The 14605-nt window shown below is 37.2% G+C and overlaps 1 protein-coding gene across 5 annotated transcripts in view; it reads right to left on the bottom strand.

Moving 5' to 3' along the window:
* LOC114279999 (protein ENHANCED DISEASE RESISTANCE 2) overlaps positions 1-14605 on the bottom strand; it is a 110763-nt gene that overhangs the window by 21379 nt on the left and 74779 nt on the right. For 3 of the 5 annotated variants that reach the window (XM_028222314.2, XM_028222316.2, XM_028222317.2), the window contains exons 14-18: positions 5782-5984; positions 5587-5653; positions 4885-5060; positions 4329-4430; positions 2299-2346 (exon numbers count right to left, since the gene is read on the bottom strand). In XM_028222314.2, the coding sequence (XP_028078115.1) occupies positions 2299-2346; positions 4329-4430; positions 4885-5060; positions 5587-5653; positions 5782-5984 (596 nt within the window). The remainder of the gene's footprint in view (positions 1-2298; positions 2347-4328; positions 4431-4884; positions 5061-5586; positions 5654-5781; positions 5985-14605) is intronic. The other 2 variants (XM_082925114.1, XM_028222315.2) reach the window with 1 other exon arrangement.

The following is a 14605-nucleotide window of genomic DNA, read 5'->3' on the forward strand; positions in this document are numbered from 1 at the left end:
TTGAGGGTATTAGTGTCATTGTACTTATTCTCTTATTATTATAAATACAAGTGCTTAGTGAGGTAACAAACCTAATTAGGTTTTGTGCCTCCTCTTCCAGTAATCTCTCTCTCTCTCTCTCTCTCACTCACAACTATTATGCTACAGTTTTAACTACGCAACCACCACTGCCGCTATCACCAATACACGACCACCCCCTTTGCCACGTCTACCCCACTAAAACACAACCACTACCACAACTATCACCACCACTCCACCAACAATATGGAGAGTGGAAGAGAAAATTGAAAATAAATAAATCACACCTCAAGTTTTAATGCTTAAATTATAGTACATATCAAACAGTTTTTCATATTAAAAATTCAGCATTCGATTTTCAGTGCTTAATTTACAGTATTCAATTCTATCAAATGGCACTAAAGAGGATGTAGACTTTATGTTATTTCATTAAAGGTATTCCTGTAATTTCTCAGACTATTTAATATAAATACATAGGTCGAGGGATGAGTGAGTGTAACTCATTCTAAAACCCTATTTTTGTATTACGTTCTTTTTCCCATCTTTTCTTTTCTACTTGCAACTTGGTATCCGAGCCTCTGATTGAGTCTAATCATCTTCATATGCACTAAAACTTCATATATATATATATATATATCAGAGCCAATTGTACTGCTAAAGTCAGCAACAGAGGGCTGAGGTAGACATCATCCTGACGCCATGCTGACATTAGCACGAACTTGACGTCATTGATTCCAGCTTATACCATTGGATTCACTTTCTCATCTAGGTATCATGTATTTTTTATGGAATTTTTTGAAGCCACTGGTAGGTTTTTTTTTTTTTTGGGGGATTTTTGCATCTTTTTTCAATTTACCTGCTGGAGAGTTTTTTGGAGGATTGATCACATCACACAGAATATATTAGTGTATATATTGCACATATTTGAGATTGTGTAAATATTCCGTGTAATTTAGCATTATTCGCATTTCCTTTTTAGTCTTAGGGTTAGAGTTCTATATAAGATGTTGTACTCTTTGCATCACAATTACAATTGAATATACAAAAATCATTCGGAAATCTTACACCCACCTCTACCTTACGTGTCGACTTTAACTTCAGGAGTCTAGAGGCTTTTCTAATGGTTTCGATTGACGCCCATGTGTTTTGGTATCAGTACACTTCTCTAAGGGTTTTTGGTAGGTTGTTTTCGCTTGGTAGTATGTCTTTGGCTCTATTTCTGATCTATGCCTAGCTCTATTGGTTGGTACAAGTTCTGGGTTAATTCTTGCTCAAAGTGTGTTTAGCCTGTGAAGTTGCTTTTTGGGTTCACTGTTTTTTGTTGGCTATTTTCTGTGAATATACATTGTGGTTGTGTTATCCCTGATTTGTAGACATGTCAAAAACGAGTACTAGTGTTACTAGTGTTGAATTGGGTTGGGACTGTTCCTGATAACCCCTCTTCAAATTAGTCCTTTTAATTTGGATGGCAACAAATACTTATCTTGATCAAGGTCTTGTGGTTTATTGATTTCTGCTTGAGGCCTCACTGGATATATTACAAGGGAAATGATGGAGCCGGAAACAGATGGCCCTTTGCATAGTCAATGGCGTTAAGAGAATTCATTGGTTATGTCATGGTTATTTACTTCTACACAACCATATATTACTCGTGATTTTTACTTCTTGATACAGCATGTCAGATTTGGAATGTTGTTTGCTCAGACTTATTCAGAAGTGGGTAATGATGCTTAAGTCTATGAACTACGAAAGGTTCATGAAATGAAACAACGGGATATGAAAGTTACCCAGTACTATGTAGAGCTTAATAGTCTTTTAGCAAGAGTTAGATTATTATCAGGATTTTCAAGCAAATTGTCCATCTGATGCTATCAGGTTTCAAAAATTAATTGATAAGGAGAAGTTTTATGATATATTGAACGTCTCAAGAATGCACAAAATAATGTTTCCATCTTGCAAAATCATTTGACGACTCCATTTGAGTTTTCACTGACTTAAATACTTAGTCCTATTTTTTGAGCCAAACTGTCTTCTAAAACATGTGCAGTTCTTTAGATATGCAAATCTATCTACACAATCGCTAGCTCAAGTGTGGGCTTTTTTTTTTTTGTAACTCTGCTAAATTTTGTAAGGAGATGAATTAGGGAGTTATCAAATGAAAAATTAGGATTACTACTTCATATTGTAAAAACCAAACAAATTAATTCATAGGACATGCATAGAATCTCATTAAACACAAATTAAGTAAAAGGAGAATAAAAAAGACGTACTTATACATACCTCAAGATTTAGAATGAGAATGAATGGGAGTTTTTTCCCAGCTTCTGACTGGAATTGAAGAAACAATGTTAGATACAAACAAAAACCATCCAAAACTTGATTTCTCAAATGAAGTACACGATTTCTCAAATCAAATTGGACCATTTTTCATGATGTAAGAAAACTTGTGTCTATACTTTCAAGATTAATAAACTATAGTTTGGAGATTCTTTGGTACTAAAGAAAAGTATATTAGAATTGGACTTTATAGTTAATGTGAACTAAAGGTAGTTTAGAAATTAAAATAATGCCAAAACTTTTATTGAATTTGATCTATTATTCTACGAATAAGTTATGAATTAATTTTATTAATTTCATTTAATAATTGTTTTCATAGGTGCTAACATAATGCCAATATTTCCTGGTTAATAGATAATTTGATAGTTAAGCACTTTTCTTAATGTATCAAATCTTAGATAAATATCTATAAATTTTGGTGTAGAGTAAATATAACAATAATTATTAAACCTTTACATCAAATAATACAACCACAAAATTATAAAGTATTAATTTATTATAATTACTATATAATAACGTAAGGAGGGGGAGAAAATGGTTCTAGGCCTCTTGCTTAGTGGGGGAGGTATTCACTTAAAAAATAACATTAATTCTCTGGATAAATAAAGTTAAAAAGGAGTCAAATAATAGTTACAAATATTTGTCAAAATAATAGTAATTAATAATAATAGCGACAACAATGATAGAAAAAGGACAAGAACAAGAAATTGAAAGGGCAAAAAAAAAAAAAAAAAAAAAAAAGAAGAAAGCAACGTGTTAAAAGTGGGACCATTTACATTTATACTAAGACATATATACCTCATTAAATAAATGAATGAAATAAAAAGGAGAAGAAAACAAAAGAAGTGAAGCGTGTCACACGAAGTTCAGAATGAGAGACGAAGAGAGCAAGTGTGACTGATTAAGGGTTTCAGTCTTCTGGTAAAGCATAAAGAAAGGAAGAAAAAAGAAAAATGCACCTAATAAGGACATGAACACCAGCACCAAGCCCTCAAGCTTTGATCTAAAAAAATCCTTTTTTGTCTTTTATCTTGTAAATCTAAGCTTTTAGTGAATCCAATTGTCATGTCAATCCTATCAAAAAGTTTCAACCAAAAGGAAGTTATTTATGTCGAAACAAACTGATGTTACTTGGAGCACAGATCTTTATAATAGTGAAACAAGAAAAAGAATGTGGTATGATAGGGGTAAACTTGTATAGATTACACTATTTGAATTTGAGGTACATCTAGAACAATTTTATTATAATAATTAGACATCGAATAATATAGTTTTTTTTTATTTAAAAAATAAATAAATAATCATGAACAAACACATCTTAAGAGCATTATAGACTATTTTTTTTAATTTTGTCCTTCCAAAACTCCACTCTCCCTTTGAAGGGGATAACTTTTCCTTCAGTTGCATGGGGTTGTTCTATACAACCAATTTATTTTTAAAAAAATCCATAAAAAGAAAAAAGAGGCCAATCTAATCATCACCAGTTATAAACTACTTCTCTTTTCATAGAAATTACCCCTCGAAGAGAAACAACAAATTCTGCTCAGAGTAGAACAAAAATTAGCAAGAGTGTCTTCGCCATATTCAAAGTCACAAAAGAAAATAAACACTGAAATCTACAGTTTCATTTACAAGTTCAAGTTTCCAAAAAAAAAAAAATAATAATAGTAATAATGATGATAATAACAAAATAAATGAAATAATTGAAAAAGAAGGAAGAAATACAAGAAGAGAAATGCATATATAAGGTGTTAGATATTGTCCTTAGAAGTCATAGGGTTTTGGAGTCCCTCCATGTGAATTTGCGATTTTATTACCCTACAACATCAGCAAAACTTGGCTTCTTCTGAAAATTGGAATAAGTTTGTAGTAGTATGGATACCAGTATTTGAATGACATGGCATATGAAGAAATTATTCCAGAATCTCACCTATCATACGAGCAAACTGGAAATTAGAAAATCTATCCCTTACCTGAACAAGAGAGCTGGGATGCAATGCAACCTTACTGATGCAATTTTCAACTTTAAACCAGTCAACTGCTATGAGCTTTAGAAGCGGATCTCCTCCCATAACCTGAAAAGGTCAGATACAATGCTATCAATTTCAGCAAAAGTGATTTTTGACCAAATCCCCAGAAGCTTTATTCTTCAAAGTGAAGAAAAAAAGAAAAAAAAGCACTTCCAACTGTAAAATTTACTGGAATCCAAATAAGACAACCTTTTTTCTAAGTCGTAAAATATTATAAAAATAATCATAGCATCATTGGCTATCTCAAGATTTTTCACATTTAACAAGATGCCCAAGAATTCAAATTTGGTCATGCTCTTATGCATAGCAATGACGAAGAAAAAGAATGCATCAGGGAAATGCAGGCCTTTTGGGGCCCATGATAGAAACTAAATATGAGAAATTTTCAAAAAAGAAAAAGATAATGCATCTCAGAGTGACAATATATTGAAACTACTTATTCGTCTCTGGACTACATTCAAACAAATGCAATCATTCTGAAGTACAAAAAAATACCCACCTTCGAATTATCTTTCAGATATGTCTTCCCTCTGATCATAAATCCTGTACCACTTGGAGATGTCCAACAATTAGTATCGGTCTCATCCTTCCCTTGGCACATGGACCCATGATAGTTGGTTGGATCAAGAATGATCGGAGGTACAGTTGTATCCAATTCCTTTTTCAAACCTGGAGCTGTATCCAAGGATAAGTAAAATGTTCCATAAACAGGTTAAGTCTAAGGGATAAGAAATGACATATGCATTAATACTTGAAGCTTTATGTTACAAGCATGGCACATAAGCCGGAACACAGAAATATCATCTGAGAAAATTATAAACGGCAACCATAAGATCAAGAATCACATGAGAATACCCAATTGTATATTAATTCAATTGTTTTCAAAATTACAAAGAAATCATATTAGGTAAATGATGAAATGATAAATAAAGCATGTGTTTGAGTAAACTACCAGAATGACCACTCCCTATATTCCATGCATAAGCTGTCAAGTGTCAACAGTCAAGTTGGACATAAGAAATCAAGAGAGTTTATGCATTAATACTCCCATCTATTGCAGCATATTTGCTTGTGACATAAATATGAATAGAACAGTCAATAAAAACACTTGTATAAATAACATAAACTAGTGTGACAAAATAGAAGTGGCAAAACTGGTTGATGTGCAATTTTATAAAATGTTTAATGAAGAGAAGGGGACCTGAAGTTCGCTTCAAAGCCAAGCCCACAATAGCCCATGAGATGTTTTTCAGCTTCATCTTTTTGTCCTGATAAAGAACATTAAATAGATTCAAACCAAAAGGCCTTCAATATAAACATCACTTAATGAATATGCATTAATCAAAAACTGACAGTATCCAATCTACAACAAAAAGAAAGCAGAAAGAACACAAACCTTATTGTCAGCTTCTTCTTCATTGTCACCATCTTCATCATCAGACGATGAATCATCAGCAATTGCATCATAGAACTCATCAGCAACTTCTGAATCCTCATATTCACTATTAGATGAAGAAAAATCGGAAATTTTTGAATGGACAAATGTGGTCGAAGATTCAGAAATGAGTGATGGATTTCCTCCGATATATTCTTTTAAACCTGGCAGATCACAACCCAAAAAACATCATTTCAAGTGTGATAAAACAGTTTTGCTATTGTACAGCTTACAAAGTATCATGGATATTATCCAGCAATTCCACAACATGATCTAGTAATGCATATATTGATGCTAAAAATCAGTTTATCCCATGAACCCATTCTTGTTATTCTGACTCAACATGATCTTCATTGATCCTTGATAGGGAACAATGTTCCTTTATATTTTGTATGAATTTTCAGGCTAAGAAGCATAGACATGGACACGCCGACACGTTAATTTTCAAAAAATGCAGGACATGACACGTGTGGGACACGCATAAAATATATAATTTTATATATTTATTATATGTTATATATATAAATATATCATTCAAAGATAATAAAAAATGCAATATGACACTAATTACTATAAATTTATATGTGTTTTGTTTTATTATCGTATCTTAAGTTGTTTTGTTCAAACTTATAATTAATTTCACATGTATCTAATCGATAGACACGTGTGTTTAAGCGATTGACATGTGTGTCCTCCAAGTGTCCAAAGAGTGTCCGGGTCTTTAAAAAAACTTTAAAAATATGACACGTTTTGAAGAGTGTCGGACACGTGTCTTAAGAGTGTCCAAAGAGCGTCGGTGTCCGACACCGACACGACACGGATACGTTACCTTCTTAGAAGTGTCTGTGCTTCTTAGTTTTCAGGTATAAACTTTAAAGGTCGTGAAATATTTTAGCATACAAGTATAATACAGCATTACTGACTCAATAGGGCGGAGAAATTAAACTCACTATCTTGTTCTTTCTTTCTTTCACTCCTTTCACTCACTTTTTAGTAGTCCCTATGAGAATATTGTAGATATTTTCTAGATAATATTCTATAGATATTGTAGATATTCTGGAGATTATGAGAATTGTTAGAATAATATTTTGTTTTATACTTATTCTATTTTAGCTGTCATTCGTTGTAGTTTCCTTATTATGTTTTTTCCTTATCTATGCCTCGAGGCTTTCATTGTAAGCTACATAATATCAATATAAAAGCGGATGATTGTCTCATCATTCCCTAAGTTAGTTTTCTCCCAAACAAACATGGTGTATCAGAGCCATAACTTCAAAGCACCGAGCACCATTGATCCTGGTTATGACCAATGGGAGACTACAAATTCGTTGATTATGGGATGGTTTATTCATTCCATGGTTCCTGATATTGGTGAGGGGTACTTGTCCATGGATACTGCTCAGGATATTTGGAAAGTTGTTGCCACCATGTATTCACGCAAAGAAAATTTCTCATAGACATTTGAGTTGCGTCGTTCTATTGAGCGATTAGTACATGGGGAGATAACTGTCCTTCAATACTTTACTTTCCTTACCAATGGCTGGAAACGTCTTGATCATCTACAGGATTATAAGGCTGTTTGCACAACTGATTCAATGGGTTACCGAAAGTTTATTGAACAAGAAAGGGTCTTCAAATTTTTGGAAGGTCTCCACATAGATTTTGATGCTATTAGGAGTTGTGTCGTTGGTATGGATGTTCTTTCTTCCCTTCAGGAGGCTTTTGCTTATGTACAGAATGAGGAGAGTTGTCGTTTTGCTATGCTGCCACCTACCTCTACAGAGCGCTCAACCTTACTTTCTGCTCCTCCTAGGGATGGTACTAGTCTGTCTTGTACTTCACCTAGTCCTTCAAAGAAGGATACACTGTTCTGTGATTATTGCGGCCAGTCGAGACATACCTGTGAGACTTGTTGGAAGCTTCATGGGATTCCTTCTAATGGTCGTGGTGACCATTCTGGTAGTCGTGGGGGTTGCTCCGGACGGTCTCGAGGGCACGGGTTTAATCCACATGCACATCATACCAATGCAGTAGATACTCCTAACGCCTTTTCAGTTGCTCCTCCTAGTGGTGATATATCTGGTATGTCTTCTTTTGAGTTAGAGGATGCTTTGCGCCACCTGTTGGATTGTCATTATTCTACTACTCCATCAAGTACATCCCCTTTGTATTTTGCCCATTCAAGTAACTTAGCCACTTCTCCGAGTGCTTTCCTAACTCATCAGTCTTTACCTTAGATTATTAATTATGGTGTCTTAGATTAGATGTCTGGGTCTTTCGATCTGTTCTCAAAATATAAGCCTTCTTTAGATCAGAACAAAGTTAGGATTGTTAATGGTACTATTTTTTCTATTTCTGAGAAAGGTTTAATCTATGCCACTCTTTCTCTACCATTATCTTCTGCTTTGCATGTCCTCAATTTCTCTATTAACCTTTTGTCATTGAGTCGTCTTACTCATAACCAAAACTGTAGTAAGACTTTATTTCCTGATCATTATCTGTTTCAAGACCTTATCACGAGGAAGATGATTGGCAGTGGTAGAGTAGAACATGGCCTCTATATCCTAGATCAGGCAGACAAGCTAGCACATCCTCCCATCAAGTTGGCCCATCATTCCATCAAGTTTCCAACCACCAAGGAAGACCTGTGGCTGTGGCATCAGTGTCTTGGGCACCTATTGTTTCTATTACTTAAGCATTTATTTCCCTCTGTTTTTACAAACAATAATATCTCTGAGTTTCATTGTGAGTCTTGTCAACTTGGGAAACAACACAGAGCTTCTTTTACGCCAAGTTTTAATAAAAATTTAGTACCTTTTTCCTTAATTCATTCTGATGTTTGGAGTCCATCTCGTGTTGTGTCTTTAAAATATCATAGATGGTTTGTTACTTTTATTGATGTTTTTTCTCGTGCTACTTGGGTATATCTTATGAAAAACAAAAATGAAATTTTTTCTGTGTTTCGTAACTTCCATCAAATGATTTGTACTCAATTTGGAGCAGTTGTCAAAATATTATGTTCAGATAATGGGGGTGAGTATATTGATTCCGGTCTAGTGAGCTATTTTTCCACCCATGGCATTATTCATCAGACTTCTTGCACCAACACCCCTCAACAAAATGGAGTTGCGGAACACAAGAATCATCATCTTCTTGACGTGGCTCGTTGCATGTCTTTTTCTATGCATATGCCTCAGTCTTACTGGGGGGACGCCGTTCTCACTACTGCCTACCTCATCAACCATCTTCCAACCTAGGTGTCGCACAAAAAATCTCCTCTCCAAGTTCTTTTAGATTTTGAGTCTGTGTTCTCTATTCCCCCCCTACCAAAGTCTTTGGTTGTGTCTATTTTGTCCACAATCATGCTCCTTCTCGTGGTAAGTTTGATCCCCGCTCTCTGAAGTGTGTCTTTCTGGATTACTATCCTACGCAAAAGGGTTATAAGTGTTACTGTTAACTTTAGAGAGGAAGAAGAAGAAGAAGAGTGAGAGAGAAAGAGAGAAACAACTGTCAAAATATTATTATTCAATCACAAGGTTTTACATCATAAGCACATATATTTATACTAATGAACACTATAAGTACCAAACTACCCTCACATAACACTTAACACTCCCCCTCAAGTTGGTGCAAATATATCTCTCAGGCCCAACTTGCAACAAATAGGGTGAAAGACCTTATGACTAAGACCTTTAGTAAATATATTACCCAATTGATCTTCGGACTTCACATAATGCATACATATCAAAACCTTATTTAGTTTCTCCTTAATGAAATGTCTATCGATTTCAAAATGCTTAGTCCTATTATGCTGAACAGGATGGTGAGCAATACTGATGGTTGCTTTGTTGTCACAATACAATGTCATGGGCTCACCACCAATGATTTCGATATTACCCAACAAGGACTGAAGCCATGTAAGTTCACATGTACCATGTGCCATAGCTCTATATTTTGCTTCTGCACTAGACCTAGATACCACTCCCCGCTTTTTACTAAACCAGATGACTAGATTTCCCCCCACAAAAGCACAGTAATCAGAGGTAGATACTCTGTCATCTATAGAGCCTGCCCAATCCGCATCTGTGAATACTTCTAGCCTTAAGTGACCATGATTAGCAAACAAAATCCCTTTGCCTGGGGCTGATTTAAGTTACCTCAAAATGTGATGCACATCATCCAAATGAGTGGCACAAGGCTTGTGCATAAATTGACTCACTATCTCGACCGCCGAGTGTTGGATAGATAAATCAGTCTTCCCACAAGTCTCTGGTACCTGTCCTTCTCCACAAGTTTACCAGTACCATTACAAAGATGATAATTAGCCTCAATGGGCGAATTAGCTGGTTTGCAGCCCAACATGCCAATTTCCCCAAGAAGATCTAAAATGTACTTCCTTTGAGAAATAAAGATGCGTTTGTCAGATTTGGCAACTTCAATTCCAAGAAAGTATCTCAATGCGCCGAGGCCTTTGATCTCAAATTCCTTGGCCAATTGCATCTTAAGATGTGTCTGTCACAACTATGTCATCCACATATACCATAAGCACAGTTATCTTATTTGCATTGTGTCTGACAAACATAGTGTGATCTGCATTGCTTTGCTTATACCCAAATCTCAACATAGCCTTTAAAAATTTGTCAAACCAAGTTCGAGGAGACTGTTTCAAGCCATATAAAGCCTTATTCAACCTGCAAACTTTGCCAACTATAGACTGAGATAAGAATCCTGGTGGTATATCCATATACACCTCCTCCTCTAAATCACCATGAAGAAATGCATTCTTCACATCCGATTGTTGTAAAGGTCATCCCAAATTAGTAGCACATGAAAGAAGAGCTCGAATGGAATTCATCTTTGCTACAGGAGCAAAGGTTTCTTGATAATCAATTCCATATGTCTAGGTAAATCCTTTGGCCACTAGTCGTGCTTTGTACCGTTCAATTGTCCCATCTGCGTTATGCTTAATTGTCAACACCCACTTATATCCAACTGGTCTTTTTCTACTAGGAAGGGGAACTAGCTCCCAAGTGTTATTCTTGCTTAGAGCTTATATCTCCTCTACCATGTCTACTTTCCACTTAGGATCATTAATAGCTTCTTTCCAACCCTGTGGGATGCACACAGAAGACAAAGATGACACACAAGCATGATATGTAGGAGACAATGAATCATATGACACAAATTTAGAAATGGGGTGTTGGGCACAAGCCCTAACCCCCTTTCTAAGAGCAATAAGGAGACTTAAATTATCAGCAATAGGACTATTAACTACCAGTGGAGAAATAGATTGAGAATCATTACTTGTAGGATCAATTGAAACAGGATGTAGAGCTGGTATAAGGGATGATCAATGACCTGGTGGCACAAGCAAAGTCTACTCTTTCTGACGCCGTGAATAAGTCTTAAGCTCAGCTCTGTCCAAACGGCCACCAATGTTAGGCTCCACATCATGTGAACTATTAGGCTCCTCCTCACCACAAATAACAATCTTCCGACTAGGAAGAAAAAAAGATAACTCATGCTGATATGACTGCTGATAGGACTCATCCGCATTCTCATTCGGGACACGCTCCCCCTAAGGAGATAGCAGAGAAGACATAAAAAATGACTCAGATTCATGGAAGGTGACATCCATACTAACATACACTTTACGAGTGTGAGGATCATAACATTTGTAACCCTTCTGAGTAGCAGAATAGCCAATAAAAACACACCAAACAGCCTTAGGATCAAGTTTCCCATGAGCACAAGATTACAGATAAACGAAACAGACACACACAAAGACTTGAGGAGGAAGAGACAAGGTAGAATAAGTCACACAAAGAAGCTCAAGAGGAATTTGGAACTACAGAATACTAGAAGGCATGCGATTGATAAGGTAAGCAGCAATAAGGACGGCATCACCCCAAAAAGACTTAGGATCATGCATGGTAAACAAGAGGGAGCGAGCAACGTCAAAAAGATGACCGTTCTTGCTTTCAGCAACTCCATTCTGTTCATAAGTGTCAACACAACTAGTTTGGTAAAGAATATCATGCTCCTCAAGGTAGGCCCAAAAAGTGCCATCAACATACACAGTCCCATTATCACTCCGAAGAATTTTTAGAGTGGCATTAAAAAGATTGGTCACCATTTGATGAAAAATTTGAAAACAAGAGAAAACTTTACTTTTAGTTCGAAGTAAGTAAATCCAAGTCACACGAGAATAACAATCAATAAAAGTAACAAACCGCCGATACCCAGAAGTAGAAACCATAAGAGAAGGCCCCCATACATCGGTATGAATAAGCATGAAAGGAAAAATACTTCTTTTATTATGCTTAGCAAGTTCGCAAGCATCACAAACAAAATTATTCCTAGGACAATGTAAGAAATTATGTATTATTGATTGATTGATATCTTACAAGATTGATAAATTACAATTCCTATACAATCTATATATTATGTATTATTGATTGATTGATATCTTACAAGATTGATAAATTACAATTCCTATACAATCTATATATAGAAGAAAATGTGGTAGTAGGTGTAGTGGAGGTGATAGTGGGTTAGGTGAAGTGGAGTGTGTGGTGAAGTGGAGGTAGGTGAAGTGGAGTGTGTAGTGGAGTAGGTGAAGGTAAAGATGGGAAATTCTAACAGCCCCCCGCAAACTCAAGGAGGAGAGAAACTAACCAACTTGAGTTTGGAGAGAGTAACAAAACAAGAAAATACATAAAAATAAAATAAAGATAGGAGACACTGTATGGTCGTGTCAGACCGTTGGTGAAGACACTGAAAGGTGGTGCCATAACGTGGTAGAGGACACTGGATGGTGGTGTCATAACGTTGTAGAGGACACTGTATGGTGGTGTCATAACCATGTAGAGGACACTGGATGGTGGTGTCATAACGGTGTAGAGAACACTGTATGGGGGTGTCATAACGTTGTAGAGGACACTGGATGGCGGTGTCAGACCGATGTAGAAGACAGTTTATGGGGTCATGTCGGACCGTTGTAGAAGACAGTTCATGTTGTGACAGTTTACAAAGTCTTGTCGGACCCATGAAGGAGCTAACCGGAATCAATGTCGGGACAGTTTACAGAGTCTTGTCGGACCCTTATAGAAACTAACCGGAATCAATGTCGGGACAGTTTACAGAGTCTTGTCGGACCCTTGTAGAAACTAACCGGAATCTATGTCGGGACAGTTTACAGAGTCTTGTCGGACCCTTGTAGAAACTAACCGGAATCTATGTCGGGACAGTTTACAGAGTCTTGTCGGACCCATAAAGGAGCTAACCGGAATCAATGTCGGGACAGTTTACAGAGTCTTGTCGGACCCTGTAAACTGTCCCGACATTGATTCCGGTTAGCTCCTTTATGGGTCCGACAAGACTCTGTAAACTGTCCCGACATAGATTCCGGTTAGTTTCTACAAGGGTCCGACAAGACTCTGTAAACTGTCCCGACATAGATTCCGGTTAGTTTCTACAAGGGTCCGACAAGACTCTGTAAACTGTCCCGACATTGATTCCGGTTAGTTTCTATAAGGTCCGACAAGACTCTGTAAACTGTCCCGACATTGATTCCGGTTAGCTCCTTCATGGGTCCGACAAGACTTTGTAAACTGTCACAACAACTGTCACAACATGAACTGTCTTCTACAACGGTCCGACATGACCCCATAAACTGTCTTCTACATCGGTCTGACACCGCCATCCAGTGTCCTCTACAACGTTATGACACCCCCATACAGTGTTCTCTACACCGTTATGACACCACCATCCAGTGTCCTCTACATGGTTATGACACCACCATACAGTGTCCTCTACAACGTTATGACACCACCATCCAGTGTCCTCTACCACGTTATGGCACCACCTTTCAGTGTTTTCACCAACGGTCTGACACGACCATACAGTGTCTCCTATCTTTATTTTATTTTTATGTATTTTCTTGTTTTGTTACTCTCTCCAAACTCAAGTTGGTTAGTTTCTCTCCTCCTTGAGTTTTCGGGGGGCTGAGGCTGAGGCTGAGGCAAAAAAACCTACGAGAGATATTCTGAGAGAGATTTTGGAGAGAGATTCTGTAACACTCTGTTTTCTGAGAGAGAGTTCTGAGAGAGATACTGTGTAACACTCTGGTGCCTAGAAAATGGCTTCATCGTCTTCCCGTGGGCTGCTCACCCTCTTTCCCGACCTCAACGAGTCAACAAGAGAGAGAACTGGTGCGGTGGCACTGGAATCTCAACCAAGCGCCCCGGAGTTTGCTCCGTTGAACTTTCCGATGCGGTCGGTGGAGCAAAAAATGGCGATGCAAACTGATATTGAGGCTAATCAGTATACTCTGAAGTCATGCGTGGAAACCATGACGGCGGTCACAAATTTGTCGAACCGGCTGCAGAGTAGGACAAATGAGGTACAGCATGTAAACTCCCAGCTGGCTCTGCTCCAACGCATGTATAAGGATGCGCGAGCAGAGATAAGCGTGCTAAGGGCAGAAAACAAGGAGCTGAAGCGGAAAGCCACCGTGATGTTCCGATTTGGAGGGCCGCCATATGCTGCAGTGGAGGAGTATGGGGGAGTGAACGTGCTCGGCGGCGTGGAAAATACGGAGGCAGCACCGTCAAGGGCCACTCAGGACGGAGGCAAGAAGAAAAGGCCGGCGGAATAGGCGAAGAAGTGATGGCGGTGGGTGGCCGTCTGCAGAAAAGAAAACAAAGCTTTCGGTGTTGTCTTTTGGTTTTTTTTTTTTTTTTTTTTTATGTAAAATTGTGATCGGGGTGGATCCCTGAGAGAA

The sequence above is a fragment of the Camellia sinensis genome, chromosome 4 (genome assembly GCF_055761805.1).
Source record: "Camellia sinensis isolate YWXY chromosome 4, ASM5576180v1, whole genome shotgun sequence".
In the NCBI taxonomy this organism is placed as follows: domain Eukaryota; kingdom Viridiplantae; phylum Streptophyta; class Magnoliopsida; order Ericales; family Theaceae; genus Camellia; species Camellia sinensis.